Source organism: Gallinula chloropus, assembly GCF_964237585.1.
Source record: "Gallinula chloropus genome assembly, chromosome: 2".
Classification (NCBI taxonomy): Eukaryota; Metazoa; Chordata; class Aves; order Gruiformes; family Rallidae; genus Gallinula; species Gallinula chloropus.
Window position 1 is genome coordinate 46,760,497 of NC_140086.1, and position 22,092 is coordinate 46,782,588.

Here is a 22,092-nt window from a genome sequence, read left to right on the forward strand (position 1 = left end):
TCAATTTCCTGAATGTAAAAGAGAGTCATGTTTCAATAAAAGAATTTAGTGAAATAATCTTAGTTTCCTGTACTGTCAATGCCATAGAATAACTATGGGTTTAGCTGCCTAACATAGCAATCAGACGCTTAAAATCTTTTTCAGGTTTACTGGGTATGGTAACATCTGAAATATACCCTTCTTCATGGCACACTGTGAGTTCAAGTCTCCCCACTCTTTTCAGTTGAATCTGCCATTGCTAAGCACCTGTAGAAATTAAAAGACTTAAATTTCATGCCCGCCTCCCCAGTAAAGAGAGAGAGCACAAAACTCCCAGTTATCATTGACGAGCTGAGTTTAGATGATTCGGTTAATGCCCGGGGTACCGTGTGGCAGAGATATGAACGTAGTACATTTCCACAGGGTTACGTTCAGGAGCCTTGATATCACGGTGCATTTTGTCTCCTATCATTCTCTGCCTTCTTCACAGTGTGAATCCTGCTCAAGATATGATTGGAGGTGTACATAAGCTTTCCAAGTGGTTTCTGAGAATTGACTATGTAATATTTTGTAGTGGTCTTTACTGTGACTGCATCTAGCTTATTCATGTTCATCTGAGCTGAATCTGGTCTATTCAGAAATCGAGAAACTAAGATTTCTGCTCAACAACATCGTGTTTGATACTACAATGTTAAATTATTTCTCTTGCAGGAGGAAGGGGAGAGATCTTTTTTCTCTGAATAATTATATGAGTTTTGTTCAAATGGTAGGATCTAGTTCCATTTCTCTGTGATATGATCATTGCTGCCTGCCTTTTTTTAGCTTCTGGATTGCTGAGTGTATGGCTGATATCTCAATTGGTTATTGTTTGTTTAGATGGTTTAGGTTCATAATATTTCATCAAAATATGGTATTGATGGTGGGCTGAGTCTAGCGAGACTTCTTGGAAATCCTCTGCCCATCTGTTTCTCTCATCTGCCTCAGCTATGTATATTTTTCCATTCTTGCTGTTGCTTAGTCCATCTCTTCTTCCTTTTAATATTTACAAATGGTTTAGTCATTTGGTAGGTAGGTGTAACTACCTACTGCAACATCATCTTCAGCTCCTAGTTCTTTTAAACGTTTCAATCTGTATTTCCTTAGATTGTTTTCAGTCTGGAATCAACCTTTTTTCAGAGTAGCTAGGTGCCTAAGTCAATATAATCAGAAATTTCCTTTACTCAAGCAGTGTGGCTGAGTTTGCTTCCTCCTTTTCAGGACTTTCTGAAGGACAGGAAAAAGGACATTTCAGTCGGCACCTGAAGGAAGTCCCACAAAATTAGGGGGTTTTATAGTAAGATAATATTGCACTGGCAATTAATATTCCATTTTTATAGTCTAGGTTTAGGTCTCTTTCTTTGATGTTACTGTATCTAAGCATGGATGTGTAAAACCTAGGTTAAACAATGATTGTTAGAAATTTACCAGTTTTGATTAACAGTTGGATTTCTTAATCCTAAATTGGCATCCTTTGCACAGACTTCACAGTTTGATCCAAACATACCTTTTGATTTTTGCAATGAGTTTTTTTTCTCTGTATTTGCTGAGCACCACTAGGTGGATATTTATGCTACTGCACGGATAGGCACATGGTTCCCAGTAATGAATCTCATCCTGGACCAAAATAACAGACATTGTAGAGAAAAAAAAAAGTTTCAGTGCTGTATTCCTGATCTATGGTATGAAAAATAGCTTTATGAAGATGGTTTATGTACAGAGTAGAGTTATATAGATATAAACATTCTTTCTTGGCAAGGCTGATACTTGAACAGTCTGGTCAAATGTGGGACCAGTGAGAGGCTCAAGAATGCTTACAGAGGACAATTTTTTTAAACATTTTGGTTAATAAACATGGGAAAATTTTCTAGTGGCTACCTGCAGTCAATAGTTTTCCAAAGACATACAATTTTCATCAGATGATTTTTATTAAGAAATCATATCACATACAAAAATTCTCTCCCCTTCGAAATGTGAGTCGACTTCACACATTACATCTAGTAAAGGAAACATCAGTGAAATTTTGTAACAGGAGTAGAAAAATGTATTTTGCCCAGAATACCTCACAAAAAAAAAGCAAACTGCTCGGGTTATCCAAACAAAGACTGCCTGAGGCAAACACCTGCCATGCACATTTTAGATCAAATATTTAAAGTTTGGCAAAATTAAAAAAGAATCTTCTTTTGAGACACCTGGCATACTAGTTCTGCCTATAGTAATATCTATGACCTTTTATGTGATCCAGAGCCTTGCAGTTTTACTGGATCAGACACCTTACAAGTAAGTATGTAGCATACATTTTTCTTACAAATAATTATAATTTATTCATAGAGGGTCTGATTCTCCCTTGGAGTTCTCAGGTGTAAACTAAGAAGAGTTAGTTATGTACAGATCAGTTGAATCACACTAATCAGAAGCAACAGAGAGGAGAATTAATTTGTAGTCAAAACCCAATATAATGCTAGCACCTAGTCAGTTGCCAGAACTGGTAATCGAATCAGTCCCAGTAGAATGTTACTGATCAAGAAAAAGCATCATGCCTGAGTTCCATGTGCTATTCTCTTTCTATTATTAATGGGACTACATGCCATTTGAAGTTTAATTAAGTAAACACCCCTAGTTTGGGTTCCACTTTTGAATATGTCTGTAATCTGCATTGGCCGAGTCCTGTGCATCTCAACTGTGTAACAAAAGATAAGCAGGTAAAATTTTTGGGTACCTGTGAACTGCCAGGCAACAAAAGTTAAGTGTTCTAAATAAGATACAATTCCTTCTCTCTGTGTGGGATTTTCTTTCAATTAGCTTGTTGTTTACTCTATAGAGAAACCAAATATTGTGATAGCATTTATTAATGAGGAGCTAGAAACAATACCACTGGAATAATGAATTTGGCTTGGATAGACCTCAGCTTCAAATAGTATCATATGCATTTTATCCCAGTTGGATCCCTCAAAAGACATTTCAGATTAAAATATTAGCTTAATTTCAATCTTATTACTGCAAATCAGGCGTGTATTTAATGAAGTATCTTGATTTTTCATAATGAAAAACTTAAAACAGAATAAGGTACCCTGAATCATAAGCTTCCTCTCCAGTAAGATAGCAACAGCAGCTAGTTCACATTCCCTTTTCCAAATTTATACTAATATTATTGATGATATTAGTACCATATATAAACAAGGAATTAAACAATTATAGAGCTGCATGTTCCCCTTGACTGTGAAGCAGAGAGAGGAGCCACAACACAAGTAAAGGAGAATAAATGTGAAGCTCCAAAGTAGCAGCATGGCCAAGGCAACTCCTTCTTTCTCCCCAGCACTCACAACGGTGCCTCTCCAGCAAAGTCACCTGCTCATCATCTCCTCATTGGTGGGATGAGGACTGGAATGAGAAGTCTGTTGCTGCAAAGATTGCCCCCTCCCAGGAAGGAAGGAAAAAAAAAACCCACAACAAACCAAAAGAAAACCTACCAAACCCACCTCTTTGTAAGCTATCGCTCCTCCTTATAGGATTAACTTCCTTTTAATCCTTATATAAACCCCTACAGCCCCTTCAATGGAAGGTTTTGTGGGGACTAACAGCAGACCTGTATCAGCTGCAAACGACAGGTGCAAGAATGATAGAAACAAGGATTCTGGTGTTTCCTTTCCTCTTGCATCCCCAAAATCTGGAGCTAGGTTGTCTTTTTTGTTTCCCTTTTCCTCAAATACTTCTTCTGTAGCAAAATAAATGTCAGAAACGAAGTGAATCTCATACACATATTTGGACACATACCTTGACCACTGGAGATGCCATTATTTTCTCTGTCAGCTTTTGGCTGGATATGCTGAGAAAACAACATGTTTCTCAAAGAGTGTAAAAAAGGCAATGAAAACTGAAGGAGTGAGCAATAATGTCATGTATGTGATCAAAATTTAAAGGATAAGGAAAAGCAAATAACTATGTCTATTATATGACTGTGAAGAGGATCTAAGGGAAAAGTCTTGGTGCCTATGTGGATATATATCATGGCAAAACCTAGGATATCTGAAGGCTGCTTTTTGGGCTAGAAGGGCTCTTTAGCCAGGTTACTCAAGTTTTTTCTGTTTAAAGTTGTTCCCTTAGCTAAAGGTCTGCAGTCTGCTTGGACCCTCCTAGGTTATTCTAGGCATGCACCTAACACTATCTTGTCGAGCTGTTAATTTCTCACAGACATATGTTTCTTATTGTCAGCATAAATGTTATTTATGTTGCAATTAATATTGCAAAATTAACAAATATTGGGTTTAGGGTCTATTATGTTGGGCACAATAAAATACCAGATGCAGGGATATAGATGCAGGGATATGGGATACTTGTAATTTGCAAGTATTTATTCAGTTCTTTGAAACTTTAGCTAAATACATATTGGACATCAGCTATTATAAACAGCAAATTTGTCAATAAATATTGTAATAATTTTCAAATAAACAAAACTCAAAATTTTTTAATGCCTTAATTCTTTCAAGAAAGAAAAACAAGGATAGACGTTGAACTGCATAGCCACCGATCCCTCTCACTATTCACTGACAAATCCTTTCACATCCTCTCCCAACCACCAAATTTCCTCATCATGACAACATATCTCACAATTATTTTACCTTTTTACAAAAATGTGAATTTTGATAATCCAAGGCTAGTTTTTTACTTATTTCATTTTTCTAGGTCTGCAGCAGAATGTTTTATGAATATGTCATAAAGTTTGGTTTGTTCCTCTCTCACCTGCATTCTTTTTCAGACATCAGAATGGTATTGTACAACATGAGAATTGAAAATAGTTGAGTTTACATCAGACCCACAGGAAGAGATAATTTCAGGGAAAAAACCCAATCTTAAAATATGAGGAAAGGAGCAGTAGTACTTAAAAATATTCTTTCAATTGGAAAACATATTCGTATTTGGTTTCACAATTTGGCTGTGATTCAGATATATTTTTATATTCTGCCATTGAGTTCATGTATGTTCCCTCATGATATTTTTAATACACACTGGCAGAACTCAAAAAAAAAATGTACAAAGATCTGTTTTAATATTTTACAGCATCATTTACAAAGATGCAGAGTACTCACAGCTTCCATAGAATCTAATGGGACTTGTGGAAACTCAGTATCTCTGAAAATCAGACCATTAATTTTGAAAATGTGCATTAATTACTCTCTAGGCTGTAATAGCTCACTTGATATTACTATAATCTACATTCTTTTGAAAAAGTGTATTTTTCACCTGGTACACTGCGCTTGCTCCTAAAGAGCAGTCATATCTTATCATGTAAAAGCTTTTTTATAAGTGATACAATTATTGACCTGTGGCATTGACCTTAATGAAATGTAGTATTTCCAAAGGAATTGTACAATCCCTTGTGTTAATGTGGTTGACAGGCATACTCTTGAAGTCCTCATGCTAACAATAGCCATGCAATTTATTGAAACAATTATCTTGACGAAAGACAAAACCGTGTATTTCCACTAAGTAATAATTTAGGTGGTTTAAATGTCCATTTTCTAAATTGCAACTAGTCTGGGGTATGCATCAGTGTTGGTAGAATTTACCAAATCCCACAGTTATTTTCAAACACACTCTGTGTTGATAGAATTTTCAGATGACATTAAAACATTTTTCTCCAGGACCGAGGCCTGCCACACCGTATTTATGCATTCCAAATACTTGCAGTTTAAGGGAAAACTGATTCCAGTCTTAACTGTAAATTGTAACAATAATTACTGTGAGCAAATAGCAAAAGCCTCCCCAGTAAGCACTCCCGCTTTGTATCATTTCAGTCAGGATCCTTTGCGCCAAATGTGGCTTCTAGGCTGTTATCTTTTCTATACATCGATATAAAATCCTTTTTTTTAAGTAGTGTCACTCTCAGCCTCTGAATTCGGTGCAATTTAGTGCTGTTAGATGCTCTCATGTCACATGGTTATAGCTAGGTAGATTAATAGGAACTTCTATCTGGAAATTTCTTTCCTGTTATTGTTCTCCCTGAGCAGTTGATGGCTAAGTTAATTCTCTTTAGTTTTGTCATGCACTAAAGCACACATTGCCAAGCTATGATAAGCTTTACACAGGGGGAAAAAAAAGCCCTTGTGTCCATCAAAGTCTTAAACTTGCATTTTAAACTTTGGCCTGACCTGATGTGCCATTCAAAAAGCTTCAAAAGATTATTTTTTTTTAAGAAAGGTTCAATATGTCCCGAGGCTATCGGTTTTGAGTTAAACTGGGTGAAGTAGAAATATTTTACTCATCAGCTTTGCAGTCACAGAGTTTGCCTCAGCTAGAACAAAACTGCTGAGGCATTTAGAGAAAATTAACCCCCCATCCTGGCAGCCAGATGTGACTGGTTTCTGATGAATGCACATGAGTGGGCTGAAAAACCAAGAGACTGTGAAATTCCTGTCAGGTCCGTACAGCGCAGAATGGGCTATTGACTGCTTTCTATATTTCCCTCCATCATTCTTCTTGAACGCTGCCATTAATTTCCTCTCCTACTCTGAGTTGGGAATTTATTTATTTATTTTCTCTCTTTTTTTTTTTTTTTTTCCCCTTTTTTTCTTCCCCTTCCTCCCCCCTTCTTGCCTCTCTCCACCCTGCCCTGACAACCCCCCCCGTTCCCCTTCCCACTGCCATCGCCGTTCCCACTGCCGTTGCTGGTTGCCATCCCAGCTGCGGGCGTTGCAGAGGAGGCTGCGCCGGGTGCTGGCAGCGTGGCGGAGGCGACGCGGCCTCTCCATCCAGGCTGGGCTGGCGAGGATCCAGGCAGCCTCTCAGGAGAACGCTCAGAAAATATTAGCTGTGCAGGTAGGTGATTGCAGGGAAGTCGGAAAGATCATTCTGATCTAGATTGAAAAGCAAATGATGGGTAGTGTGATGAAGCATTAAAACCATATCCCATCAGAGTTTTATAAATTTTTAACCTCTTTAATAAACTGGAATTGCATGAAGGATGAATTCAGTAAGTTAGCACATATACCACGCGGAGTTTGAAAAAAGGGGGGAGATTAGATTTATTTCTCACAAATCTTTGGAAAGATTATTATAAATACACTGGATATAAACATTTGAAACATAAGGTGGCATTAGCATCACCGCTCCCTTGTTTCAGAAAATGTTACTGTGTCCTGTTCTGTGCAAATATTATTTCCATGGTAAACAATACTGTCATTTGCACTCTGTTCATATTTAATTTCTTTAGTGTGAGACTGTATTTTAGAAGTATCATACCTACCTAGCTCAGTCATATGATGACTTTCCCTTATTTGTAAAAAAAGCAACATTGGGAGGGTTATAAGGTTTTAAAATGGTTTCCAGCAGTATATAGGGGGTTTTTTTTTAATATATTACTCGTTCCTCAGGTATGTATATTTACTAGGGAAGGTATCTACTATGCAGTATAGTTTGAATGTCCTTGTGCTTTTTGTGTTGTGCTATGGTATCACATTGATACAGCTGTAAGGCCACTCCTTTCAGTCTCTTCCCATAGTTCATGGCCATAAGCAGATGGCATTTGTGAAGGGTTTTTATAAGATGTAAGTGAAAAATTTCTTTAGAAAACAAGTTAGGTTGTGGGTGCAGCTTTAGTGCAGCATGTTCTTATAAACCCAGCTTTCTCATTTTAAACAGCCAGGCTTTGTCATATGGTTACAGAAACAATCTTATTACATTTTAATATTATGTAATTACACTTCACAGTTAATATCTGATGCATTAAAGTAAAAGCTAACTCAAATAAGTTGTAGGATTCCATTAAAGTGCATCAGCAGCATAGCCTGATTTCACTATCTCACTAAGAGGACTTTTATTTTAAAATTCAAAAATTCCATCTATGTTCTAGGAAAGATTTAGAAAAACCCTATTCACACTGAAATCAGAAAAAAAATATTAAAAGAAAAAAAAAGAAAATAAAAATATAATCAGATCTTGTGCTTTATTAATCACTTTTAATACTCTTAATTTTATGGATTTGGGGGAATGTTATATTAAATATTGCACTGAACAGCATGCCGTTGAAAACAGGTAAGCCAGAAACTTTTTTGCATTCCAACCTCTCATTTAATATTTGAAAAACTGGAAAAGCTCCTTTGTGAGTTTTTTTTTTTGGGGGGTGGGGGAGGGAACACGCAACTGGGATGATTTCTGTTCTCTCTTGTGTTCAACTACTCTAATGGTAAGTGAAGAACAGAGGTGATGGATGTGCAGCCTCAAGCTCATGAATATTAATAGCAGTGACATGGAAGCCACAGGTGGCAGTTGGTTTCCTCACACAAGAATCTTTACATTAATCTAATGTTACAGAGTATTTTAATAGCTGTACTCTGAACCTCATATACAATTGAACTCCTATGTCAATAACTTGTCCACATTATAATGAATGACTTTTGCAAACATCCTTCACCTTAGTGTAATTTTTCTCCATGCAGGCTGGTTGCACTGAGAAGCTGGGTCTGTAAGTCTGGTCACCGTGAAGAAGTCAACAAACTAGAGATAGGCCTAAACTAAACTTTTAGCTCTAAGTCCTAGCAACATTTGGGGGTGTTCAGATCTGAGTAGGTCAGACCTACCAAACACAGCATCTTGTTCAAAGGCTGGACAACATTCTGTTCCCTATCTGCTTTCATTATCCATGATCTCCGTCTCTGATACTCTGATCCTCTTCCAGTATTCTAGTATTCTTATTCTGGATTTGTGCATCTTGACTGATAATAACTTAATATTAAAATATTTAACAAGGAAAATATATAAAATTAAAATAAATACTAGTTCAGCTAAGAGCACCTCCCAGGGTGTATAAAAGAGTATTTCCTTCCAGCAGCATGATGTTTCTATATTTTAGATGTCTTAGCAGTGGTTTATTAATATATGGACCAGTGTTATGGTCAGATCAATCTATCCTTCTGACAATTAAGTTCTTCTATTGATGACATTCAGCATAGTGGCATCCACTTCCAAAATAAAAACTGGCAACCATTCCTGTCCCTTTCTTTTCTCTCAGCATGAAATACCCCAAGTTTGCTATTTCTAACATCCAGCTCACATTAAAGTCTGAGGATAAGAACCCACTGCTCTGAGCAGTGTGAGCACGCAGCAAAATGGTCATTCCTGCTCACAAGAGCTTGCGCCCCAGCAGCTACCTTGACTAGAGCAAACAGAGGAAGAGTGAATTAGAAGAGGCAGTAGATACAGTACATTGGCTGCCTAAGTGTTTTCTAATATTTTACAGAAGCCATGACCTGGGTGAGATCCAAAGAGAGACTTAAAAGTAGATAATGGAAGGGGGTGGGGTGGGAGGGTAGCCTTTTCACCAGGCACTTTTTAACCAGCAACACTCTTCAGTTACACACAGCAGCAGTGTTTTGGGGGAATTGTGATGTGAAAATCAAGTGCTACCTCAGACTGGAAGATGGATTTGACCAATGTTTCATCATTACTATTCTATGCTCCTAAGCCTATTTTTTAAAAGTCTAGACTTGCCTTCCAATCACTTCCAACGGTGCAGATAGACCACAGCACCTGTAAGACTTTGTGCTTGAGAAGGAAGAACTGTTCCCAAGATACGAAGGTGACATTGCCAAAGCCATTAGTGAGGAGGATGTTTCCAGTTACAGGTATTGGTGGAGTTAGTCACCATCTTTAATAATCACCAAAAAAGGCAAAAACTTAGGAAGTGTCCCAGTTTATAGCAAAGTGCTTTTTTTAATAATTAGGGAAAAAAATAGATGCTTGCATTACAATCTCCCTAAAAGTTTTAAATTAAGAGGAGAGCTTTGCCAGTGATGGCAAAATCCTTTCCTGTCCAGTCTCTCAAATTAATTTCAGCAAAAATTATATGCAGTTCTATTCCCAATTTCTGTTAACACCAAATTTTGTATTGATGCCAGAGATCTCCTGTGTGTCATCTGCCCTGCTAGTTAAGCACAGATCTGAGCTTGCTCTTAATTCAATGTTTCCCTTCCTGTCACCCTGCTAATGTGTGCCTTTGGGCTGAGTGTGACCTTGGTCTGACCCAACAGGCTTTGGTAACTGTACTAAACCTAACTGGGTTGCTTGATCTTAGTGCAACAAGCAGTGTGTCTGCATCTAATATACACATCCCCTTGGGGATGCTGCTTCCCTCAGAAGTAGCCTGTCTGTAAGATGCTGCTGCATGCCATCATAGTCTTCCATGTCCTAGGGCAGGAATCTTTGCTTTTCTGTGATTATGCTTAGGGTAGCAAAGGTAAAGGGTCACTCATTTACATCTTTGGCCTGAGCATTGGCTTTACCCAGTTTTGGTCTGCCCAGCCTTACCCACCCCCAGTACGCTCTGTCAGGGAACCATAACCAGAACACACTACCTTCTCCACATACCTCTATTTTGGGTCTCTCTTTTGAGAAAGACGACCAAAAGACATTCTTCAGTATGTAGCAGAAATGAATATATGCTTACCAAGCTCACACCATGGTTATGTGTCTGAAGACATATTCATATTATCCAAATATATTAAAATTAGAGAAATATAGAATCTAAAAATAAAAATGATCCAAATTAAAATTATCCAAATATATTCAAGTAATAAAGTAATCTTCCATAGTAACAACAAACGCTAAGAATATGAGTGTGAACCACAAAAGCAGAATTATGGGACTAAATCTCTAGTAGATATTAGCTTTTCCAATTTTTTTTGCTAAGGGTCATTGTACATGGTGACATTAATAGATTTTTTAAAAAATAAAATGCCATTTTAATTTATATTAAGCTCTTTTTGTTCAAATGAAATATATATTCCTTGTTTTTTTATCATGATCCTTGTAGCCATTTTGCTTTTTCAACATTTAATACCTGCCTTGGAGATAGGCATGACCAACAGATTACTTAGGGTCCATAGGTCATACATCTGGCAGAAAATGAAATTTTAAAATTGAGCATTTCCATTGTGATGCTAAAAAAGGGCATTGGAGATTCTACCACAGAAATAGCAAAGAATAAGTATGTTGGCGATCAAATCAACTGCTAAAGCAGAGATCAATGACTGAAATACTTTCATTCATGTATTTCATTTTTTGCAAAGAAAAGTATAGGACTGTTTCTTGGGCAAGACTATTTCATCTTCTTATGCTCTACCTTTTTTCTAAGCCATTTCAAGTTTTAAAAACTCCTTTACTGCTCTCAGATTGCAACCAGTGCCAGAATTTGAGGGATTAGAATTGCAGTGCATGAAATGCACTAAAAGTGCATTAGAAGTGCATGAGCACTGCTCTGCTCTTCTTTCATTCTGGGCAGTTTACGTACATGCTTAATAGCTCTGAAAAGAGGGTTTGGTTTTGTCATGGTAGTGAAATGGAAGTTCTATGAGCTCCATCGTAGATTACACTGAGTCTTCATGTAAACTTAATTATCTTAATAGTGAAAGGACATCCTTCGTGGTAGGAGACAGGCAAAGACTATTGCTAAAGTCAATTACAGCTTTCTTTGAATAAAAGTTGCATAGAGATCTTTTGTGGTTGGGGTATGAAGAAATGTGACAAAGCCATGGGGGCAAAATTTACATGTTTACAAAAAGTACATGTCGGTGCAGTGCATATTCTGTAGTTTGCTGAAGGATTTCTGTCCTCCTGCAATTACAAACTACATCAGAAAATAATAAAAGTAATCTCTTTAATTATGAAGAAAAAAATCACCACAAAACCAACCTTTTGTCCCAAAAGTGTACAGGTAAAGTATTTGTTATGTTAATGACTTTTGTTTTCCCAATAATGTTTTGGAGTTTCAATAACTTGGCTCTTGAGTAAGTTCAATTAGCTATCTAATTGCAGAAATGATATATGATGGCAGGTTCAACTTTATTTAGGACTGTGGCTGTGCTTTAATCCTGACAGTCTTCAATTTAGTCCATCCTTTTAGATGATTTATCTTGACTATATTTCTGCTAGGATTATTTTGGGGCCAAAGTGCTAACAAAATGATAGCATCATTGTGATTCTCATTATAGCTTTAAATTATTTCATATATACTTTTTCTGATGGCAGAATTTCTTATACATCTAAGACTATTGTCTTAACTTTTTAATAGATCTGCATCTTTGATAGCCATTCACACCAGTAAAAGTGATATAAAACTAAATCATCAGCATTAAAGGTTTGGAAACTTCTTAGTTGTTTTTTTGTCAAAGCTGTTATAGTTCAAAATAATTCTGCTGTACTGAACTACACCAATTTAGACTAGAAGAGTTTCAAGCTGTTTTACATTGTCTTTATTAGGGCAGTTTGCAGAGGTCACCAGACAAAGGTCTGTTCTTTTCTAAGGCTTTGAAATTTGGTGAATCTACTGAGCACATCTGAGTGGATACTGCATCTTACCAGAGGCACCCTATCCTACTTCCTTACAGGAAAGAGTTGGTGCAGTTCCACCAAGGCCACAACCCACTACCTTCCTGCTTGTTAAAAGCAAGATCTGCCCTTTTGCTTTCTGAAAAGCACTCATTCCTAACTTGCTTCTGAGTTGTCAGATGGTAGCCAATTTAAGTACATCTTTTGTTGTCTAGCTTATTAACACAGGTGTGTTATGGTGTCCCCCAGGGCTGATGCTCTTCAAAATCCATACGCCTTCCTTTTATTTTTCTCTGTTATGGGTTGAGTTATCACCATTTATGGTGATTACACTCAGTTGTGTCTTTTTTGCCTGCTGATTTCACTTTAGCAGTCTTGCTGTTTCTGCCTTGTCTTGGAGACATATGGGGAGGGATGACAGATAACTTTTCTTAAGGGGACTTAGCTACACACCTTTTAATTAGTTGTAATCATTTGTATTTAGTTGCATTCATTCATAGTAACCATTCAAAATATTGAGGTTAAATTTTGGTGAGTTTATTATTAGTTTAGAAAATATTATTTGTGTACAGTCCATGGGGAATTGAGACCAGATGTTTTCACTACTGCTCATGGGGGTAATATTTCTGAGTTGCAGAATTTTTCCTTGGTTAGTAGGGTTCTAAAGAAGCATGGAAATCAGCATCAAATATATAGTTTCTAAAAATATATGGCTAAATATATGGCTTTCCTCTCAAATGCTTATGAATTTTGCATAATAACATCTGGAATTCTTCAAAATATGATCTCACATTTTCTTTCAATCTTTAAAATGGTTATTGTTGTATAGATTTTCCTAGATTAAGTTGACGACCCTGACAAGCGTTCACCAAAACCTTGGAATTTACCTATGTGTAGGTGTCATGGCACATTCAGATGCCATGGAATAGACATGCAAACTAATCATGACTTAATTTTGTTGCTGCATGATGAGAGGGACCCTTCTAGAGAGAGAGTGCAAAGTGATCTCAAAATGACCCTAATTCATAGAACCTAATACGCCTAATTCATTACAATATGCTCTTTTTTTTTCCACATTTTCACAGTTTATGATTTTGCTTACTACATGGTAAAACTCTGATGTTTCTCTTCTGACATAATTTCCCTTTCCATTTTGGACTGGCAAGTACATATTGGGGGTGGACTCAATCTCTGGAGGTCCCTTCCAACCCCTGTGAATATCATTTAGCACAACTCAGTTGCATTTAGGTTTTTATGCCACTTATGCCTTAGCACAAGTTTCTTATGCTCTGCATAAACTCTTTACTTTTCAAGGGGTGTTTTCCAAAGGCTAACACAACCACAAACAATTCCTGCCCTGCACAGGAACACCTATAGTGGCCCTAACTGAGTAATTCTTCTATGGCTTCTCTTGACAGTTTCACTGTATGAAATTAATATGATTTGAAGCAAGTTGTTTAGAAATGTGGCTGTCATCTAAAAGCTCGTGTACAGTAGGCAGATAAAGGCAAAATGTTCTGCTAGCTGCCCATCAATGATGGAGGCTAGAAGGTGATCTTAGCAAACAAAAAAGTTATTTTAATATTTTTAAGATGAACTTGACCTGACTGTTTACTTTGTTTGCAGGTGTACAGTTTCAATAATGCAGTATTTGCACAGAAATATGTATGAGTATTTTGAGTACACCTATAATCCATTATATTGACACCTTGATCATCATCAGGATTAGTGCTATTACGCTTATCTGCTACTTTATTAATGGAGTAAATAACAATTATAGTAGACTGTCATCTGTCTCTTATTCAGTAATGTATTGCTCAAACTTCTTGTCTAATCAAAGTCCCTCCAGCTCATAGTCTGTTTTTCCCAAAGCAACTCCTCCCAAAGGAATGTCAGACTTCCCTCCTGCACCTGACTCATTGGCAGATTGCTAGCCCAGCCATTTCTGCTCTCCCTTCAAGCTCCTTTTCCATCCTTAGTCTCTAACACTACCTATTGATTTCCATTTTCTTCTGTTCCCTTGTTGCTTCAGGCCCCATCCTTTGTCTTGGTTTTTTCCGACCAGTAGTCTCCTTCTTCCACCTCCCAGCCTCTGTGACATGTCAATTCCTGCCTCTGCCCTTACCTGACAGACCACTGACAATTTTCCTCCTCTGCAGCCAATATTGACTCCTCAGAAGCCTTCTCCAGATCTTGCAGTTGCTTCATTTTGGCTCTTCTCCTGTCATGTTCAAATCAAGTAATTTCCTCCTCCTTCAGCATCTCCTGGGCAAAATGAAAGCACAAGCAGGACACCTCTACTCTAAGGCCTCTAGACCCAACACCAATCTCCCTGAGCTGGAGAAACCTCAACTATTGCAAGGCTCAAGTTTGTAACGTCATTTACTAAGCATCAAGAAGCTGTGGTTTCAGAGCCCTATGGCTCTGAAATTTTGCTGGCAGTAGTGTATCACCCATTTCTGTAATTTTTGAAATTTACTAAAGAAAACAAGCATTTGAGCCCAATGGCTACATTTTGGATAAATTGTTAAAAATTGATCCTATAAAAGCAATGCACTCAGCTCTACCTGCAGTTCAGAGGAGTAAAAAGAGTAGTTGAAGTGTCTTAAACACTGGTGGTTCAAAATTCATCAATAATTAATTCAAGTTCGTCCTAGCAAAATGCATAGCAATCCCTGATTGTCTTGGCAAAGCTTAGCTGTCTTGGTTTAAGTAGGGGTGTTATGAGTATCTGGGAAAACATGGGAAAACAAATAGACAATGAAAAGCTCTCAAAGTATTTTATTATGGTTCTGTGAAAGGTTTGTAGACTTTTTGTTCCAGAGAAGTGTAACCATTTCTCATCTGTAATAATATTTTTCTAAATCATGTTTTGTCCTGATCAGAGCAATAGTACTGAATGGCAGGAAAACCAAAATTTTCTTAAGCACTACTGGCTAAACAAGAGAAAACACCATCTGAATGGGCATTATGTTTCTACCAGCTATGCTGAGAGATCCTTGTATGACAACAGAGCAAATAACTTTCTAAATAGTTCCATATAATGTAAAATGCTCCGAGACTTTGACTCCTAAGTAACCATACATATTTGACTACTGGGATCAAGTTTAGGGCCAAATTATAGGTAACACTGAGGTTTATGATGCTGATTCTGTAGCTCATTAACATCTCTTTTGAGACCTTGGCCATATATGACAAGCCTCTCAAAGGCTGATCATTTGGATCACAAGATTCCCTTTGTAAGCAAAACCAAAACAGTTTTCATGTACTTACCCCTTCAAGAAGCCAGTGGTAGTTTTGATGACAAGAGAATACAACAAGGTGACAAATAAGATGGTTATTCAGTTGTTGTATGTCAAAAAGAAAAGGAAGCAACACTTCATAGATTTGCTTTTCCGGCAATTGACAGAAGCCTTCAGTGTATAATTAAGAAAAGTTAAATAAAGCCCGTTTTTAGGAAGACAAGATTAAGGATAGGATTTATGAAGTTATACTGTTGCCAAATGAGCAAATGCTTAGCTCTAGTTTTATAAGTTAAAACTAAGAAATTAAATTTCTTTATCCAGTACAGTGAGCAAAGAATCATAGAAATGACATTTTAAATTAATGATTCAACCTTGCAACATCACTTTGGGCTATCTGAAGTTTAGTAACCTCCTTCTACCCATTTTAAACATATATCAAAACACAGGTTTAATGATGAACTGTTTACATGTTGAAAGCTCGTTTTTGGCAGCTCTTCTGTTTTTGTCGTTACCTGAATTAATTATGATAGTTCAGAACATCTCTAGTAAACATGCTGATATATCATAGATTATAAACTCGTCTACTGAACTCTTAAGCATGGTTGCAAAGTAGATTATTTTATTTAAAGACAGTAGTTTAAAAATTTAGGCATTTAATTTAATTACCCTCTCCCAGAAGTATAAGAAGAAATCAGAATCCTAGTGTGAATAGCATTATACTTGCATAAGAAAACTTACAGGAGCATTTTTGCCTCAAACTCAATAATTTTAGTTATAATCACTAACTATGTTTTTGTTTTACAGAACCAGTATGATTTGGAAAAAGAATAAAATTGCTTTTAAAGTACAAAAATAATTATGAACCACTTGAAATGTAATGTCTGTATTTTATTTCTCATCAGAATTCATTAGTGTGTAACATCAATAATTTAGCCCATCATTTGCCAACACTGACTTGGCTCAGTAGTTCAATCATGTAACCCTGTAAACTCACTTTCCATTAAAATGAATGTTGCTGACAAAGGATAACTAAAGAGATACTTCATTTATTAGCTAAAGAGATACTTCATTTATCAACATTTTTAAATTAGGAGTTTGGGACCACAGACACTTAGCTGGATAAATTATTCAAAGGAATCTTTGCATTAGGCCTAAAGATGTTTGTAGAATCAAATACAATGTTATCCAGAATTATAACTGCCTTTCATTTGTGTAACATGTAATTCACAGTATACTATTCCAGAAACTAACAGAGCCACCTGCAGAGAATCAAATGACCTACTGGAATGAATTCCTGACTGTCATGTGCAAAATTATAAAATGTGTAATAGTTATTCCATATTTTGATTGACTCAATCAAGCATTTTCCACAGAAAACTCCTTACAAGAAACTTCTTGCAACAGGCACAATAATCGTCCAAAGTTGTATCTGAGGTATTAAAGGGTTTATGCTATTTTACTATGAGCAGCTTCTTCAAAGCCAGTCATTATCTTCTCCAAACGCATCCTTTCAGGTTTCAGATGCAATGTCTCTGCTCGTTGCTTCTCCAGCCTTTTTCTTAGCTACTTATTCTTTCTTAACAGGACTGGCTTCATCTTCTATCATTCAGTCTTCTTTTTTGGTTTTTGGGGGGTTTTTTTGCTAGTATACTGCAATTTAGACATAAACATTTCTGTTTGAAATAAATAGCTACCTGAAGCATGCGAGGAAAAATACAGGAATAAAATAAAAACCTCTCATGTCTTTTGCCTATGCCAGGTAGATCTGGAAACCAATTTCAGGTAGATCTGGAAACCAATTTGTTGTCGAGGACAAATCAGCAAAAGTCTGTCACAAGACTGGCATAACATGACTGTGGTCTGACTGCATACTCTGGAGGGCTGCTGCTAGTAGTACAGAAGGAACCAGTTAACAACATAAAGAGAAAAAAAAAAGTTATAATACCAGTTTTGTATGAGCCATGACGTCACTGTCCAGCCGCCTTACTCTTTTTGGTCTGGTTATATATGTTTTCTCTAAAAAGTGTTCCTGCCTTTATCCCTGCCTCAGACTTTGCATTGAAGATATTCTTAACCTAGAGACAAGAACCACTCCTCTTTTGAGCGATGTTCCAAGAAAATCTTGTTACACTCTCTGTGCTTATAGGCTGTTATAAATACATACTTGTGATACTCCAGGCTGAGGAGTGAGGCATCAAATTTAGGTCTTCATTTGTAAGTGTTCTCATAAGAAATAATTTTTCCAAACTGAATTTTATCTGAGCCTGAGCACTGTGGTAACTGAGCATGTATGTGGTAGCAGAGCAGAAATGGGTATTTGAGACAAAGGAAAAGATGCTACTATCAGCTAATTCAGGGAACTGAGGAGCTTTGTACATGGAAATCTGTTCTTAAATTGTGCTCTTTTTTGTGAGGGGAGATTAGGGTGGAAAGGATTACGCCTTAGAGAACTACTCAGTTCTCAAGAATAATTTTGAAGAGAATGAGAACAGAAGCAGTACAGTGCTGTACTTCTCATCTTTCTAATATTCAGCACTGCTACAGGGGTATGCAATCCATATCATCACTTGACTCAGCATCACTTTTGCCACTCCTATTGGTACTGGAGCAACAACTCGGGTGTTGAAGACTTGAGAAGAGCAGTTTCTTTCTCACACCTAACTGTCCTCCAAAATTATGATGGGTCACAGCAGTTTCACTGAGTTGCTTTAGCATGCCAGCTTGTCACAGCTATCATGGAATTTTACTGGAGCATTTTAATTATCTATAATTCCAGAAAATCCCCTTTATCATTTGGCACAGATTTTTCAAAGCTATGAGTTTTAGTTTTATTACAACTTCTAAAATAAGAAAAAGAGTAGTACACCAAACAAGCAGATTTTTAATACTATGCTTCACTCCAATTAAGCTTTAGGGACAAGGAAGTCCTGCAAAATAAAAAACCTTACTTAAAACTGGTCCCATTGAAGTCAATGATGAAATTAGTCTGGCTTCCTTAAATTCAGTACTATTTCCCTCAAGGTAAAGGAAGAACAATCTGAGTCAATATACATACCATCACTACATTGCCATGTAGTGAAACTTCTATTCTGGAGCTAAAATTACATTTGTGTTTTAAAAGTAAGTGTTGTGATGATGGTTTGGTTATAATCTGGGTGACCTAAAAGGATGTGCAAGGTATATTTTATAAGGCAAGTTGCTATCTTTTATTAGACTGTGAAAAAGACAAGTACACAAACCCTTCCTGTTAGCATCATTCTCTGATAACTGTCTGGGAGGGTGTTGAGCATTATGTTCTTTTTTTCAGTGATATATATTTATTCATAATCTAATTGTCACTCAGTTTAAAATATATATAATTATGCAGCAAAAACTTTCACCTGTGTTCTGATCTTTCTTAGATCTTTACAGGTAGAGTCTGAAAGGCAGGGAAAATTTAGATGAGATGAGACGAGGAGGGGAATTATTTAACTGGATAGATTAGCACTTGAGATTAGCAATCTAAAACATGATGATACAATCTTCTGAAATAATTTCTAATCCTTTGGTTTCCCTAATTTTCTCAGTTCCATATGTCTCAAGGATAATCAGCCATTTCTTGTCTTTCTTCTATTGATCATCAAAGAGCTGAGATTTTCCTGTATATAAAACACCAGAATTTTTCATTGCTTTACAATCCCTCAGACAGCATATAATTCTGGAGCTCAATATGGAATAGCCTGACAGCATCAATGTCACACTAACAGATACACTGCTGCCCAATAAACAAGGAGGTTGAGAAGTCATGCACTTTAGCTTCACCAGTATGATTTCTGCCTTACCAAGATCAACATCCAGAAAAATGTCCTGTTAGGGCTGCCATTTGATTAGGAATAATTTAAGAAACATTTTAAGAAGACTTGTTTCTTTGAATAGCACATTCCTACTGGTGAATATTGAAGATTTTGCCTCTTTCCATGTGTACTACAGAAACAAAAAGAGAAATATCTGATACTAGAAACTCAGAAGCATGATTCTCAGCTTACAGAGAGGCCTTCTGAAATTTGAGAATACTTCTTGAAACATGGGGAATTTTGGCAAAAATTCTCTTCAGTATGTTCTCATCTGTCTGTTCTGAGATAGGAAAATGTTAGGAAGAAATATTTCATGTTTATCCTTCCCTCTTACTCTTCCCTATGTAGGCTCTCATCATAACCATTGCTGGGAACAAAACAATGCTGTTGGTTTGACTTCACATGACAGTTCTTATGTTCTGGTGTTTATGGGAAAATGAGAACCTCAACACTAATGTTTCTGGCTTCCAATGCAATATATGCATTTCCCAATTTGACAGTCATATTTTACCTATAGTCCTATTATTTCTATGTTTTTCTGCATGCTTTTCTGATTATCTTGTTGATTGGCTGTATCTTCATATCTTTCAGATATTCTGCATCTGTGTGAAAAGGTGGTTTGTAACTGTTATTGGTTTATTCCTTTGGTACGCATGTTAAATAATTTATTTTTGAAGAACACTTTTCTAAGTAACTTTAGAATATACCATAAGAGGGAACTACAAGTTTGTTCAAAATATGAATCATAATTGGATACATACCACACATAGAAAGAAGCTGATTCTGTGAGTTACTTTTAAAACACTTCCAAGTTATAATACTCATCGAACAATAATATTTTGCACATCTAAGCTAAAATGTTTGAGGATAAATCTCATAGGAAATTGAGCTCCAAGTACTGTTTGAGCAAATATTATTTTACTATAAGCATGATGTTTCAAGAAAGGAATTTACATGACCAAAGTTCATTCCCTGCTCTCTTTTTTTTCATTCTTTTCTCCAGAAAATGAGTTCTTGTAGGCCTCCAGAAAGGAGAATTTTTATAAAATAGGTTTCATCAGTAAAAGAATCAAGTTGCTCAGCTCTTTTTAGAATTTTGCAGTCTGACTTGGACGTATCCACATCGTACCCCTCTCTTCCAGCAATATGAATAGAACAGATGACAAATGAAAAGCCAGAAAGGGCTATTAAGGACTTGGGGCTTGATTTTGATACTTTTCCGTGTTTTAAATCCATTAGTTTCATTACAGTTACACCTAATTTACATCTGTGCAAAAATCAAGCATTAACTTTTCCTTGTATTTTTATTCTTTATTTCTAATTATTTGAGAGCTACTAGTGTATGATACTGTAAGGCTAATGGAGCAAACTCAAGATGAGTAACTATGTTTTATGTCATTGTATATTTAAAATAAATGTTTTCAATTTCTAAAATTAATGAAAAACTTTTTACTGAAATCCTAATAAAACATATAGCTGTCATAAACTTAATTTATTCAGTATATTGTAAAATCCAGCTTCCTTCCTAACAAGCTGAACTCTTTTAAGGAAAGAATAGAAGTTTTCCCTTGACTCAGTGCTTCATAAAATTAAACACTATCTCAGCAACAACTATGCTGAGAATCAAATTTCTGTCCCACTGAAGTCTATAGCCTAATGTGAGAATTCATTTTACATGAATGTAATTCATTGATTCAAATCATTCATGAAAATGAGATCAGAGATATAATGCACAGTTTGTTTGTTTGGGTTTTGGTTAATTTCAGGAGTGACAGAATACAGCCATAGCTCTCAGTTTTCAGTTAATGGGAACACAGATACATGCTAAACCTTGGCCCTAGCAGATGTAACAGTATCATTTTGTCAATGAGCCAGCACAGAAAATTTTCCTTTAAGACAATTCAATCTACTCTTAAATGTTTTATTTACTCTATTTTGAAACCGAGTCAGTGTCATTAATAAACTATCATTTGATGATTAGTTTTCCCACTTGTAAACATTAGTTATTAAAAATGGCATTCAGCAAAATTTACAATATATGTGTTAATATTACCTTCCTTTGTTACTAAAAGACAATACATCGGATCCAAATATAGGGTATTGATACTCCTGACGAGGTTGTTCTGGTGGTGGTCATTTTAATTATATATAAAAAACACTTGAGTGCTTGAACTGTACTCAATTCTAGAACATCTTTAGAGACCAGAACACTGGGAAAAGTGGCAATAATTCTAATGCTAGCTTCTTTACTGAGTGTAAACTTCAGGAAAAGCTTGGAAAGTCAAAACAGTAAGTCAGTGAAATAATTCCACCAATCCCTCTTCCTTTTCTGTCATCTTTAACAGTTTCATCCATTTAGATTTTTCATCCCATGCATTTGGCTACAGCACCATTACACGTGACTTTCTCAGGAATAGTGACCCAATGCACTTATGTTAATTTACATTTGCATTTCTCTCACCGCCTCCACATGCACACAACACATTCTTATTGTCTTGAGAACACCTCTAGTGGGCTACATTGCTGTGAATAGTTCCCAAATTACTTCACTGAATAAAAACTGCAAAGAATTATAATTCCGCATTAGAGTATAGAGAAAGGCCCCAGAAAGGTTCATCCTTATGTGCTAGTTGGCCTCAAAGGAAAGAGTCGCTGACCTTGCTTTATGTAGCCAAAGT

General features: G+C 36.4%; 1 protein-coding gene across 1 annotated transcript in view; it reads left to right on the forward strand.

The window, feature by feature from the left end:
* The window catches only part of CCDC178 (coiled-coil domain containing 178), a gene marked incomplete at both ends in the record, with an annotated part of 154,662 nt that overhangs the window by 129,760 nt on the left and 2,810 nt on the right, over window positions 1–22,092 (forward strand). Inside the window, one exon of the mRNA XM_084280473.1 lies at window positions 6,697–6,831. Coding sequence (XP_084136599.1) covers window positions 6,697–6,831 — 135 coding nt within the window. The remainder of the gene's footprint in view (window positions 1–6,696; window positions 6,832–22,092) is intronic.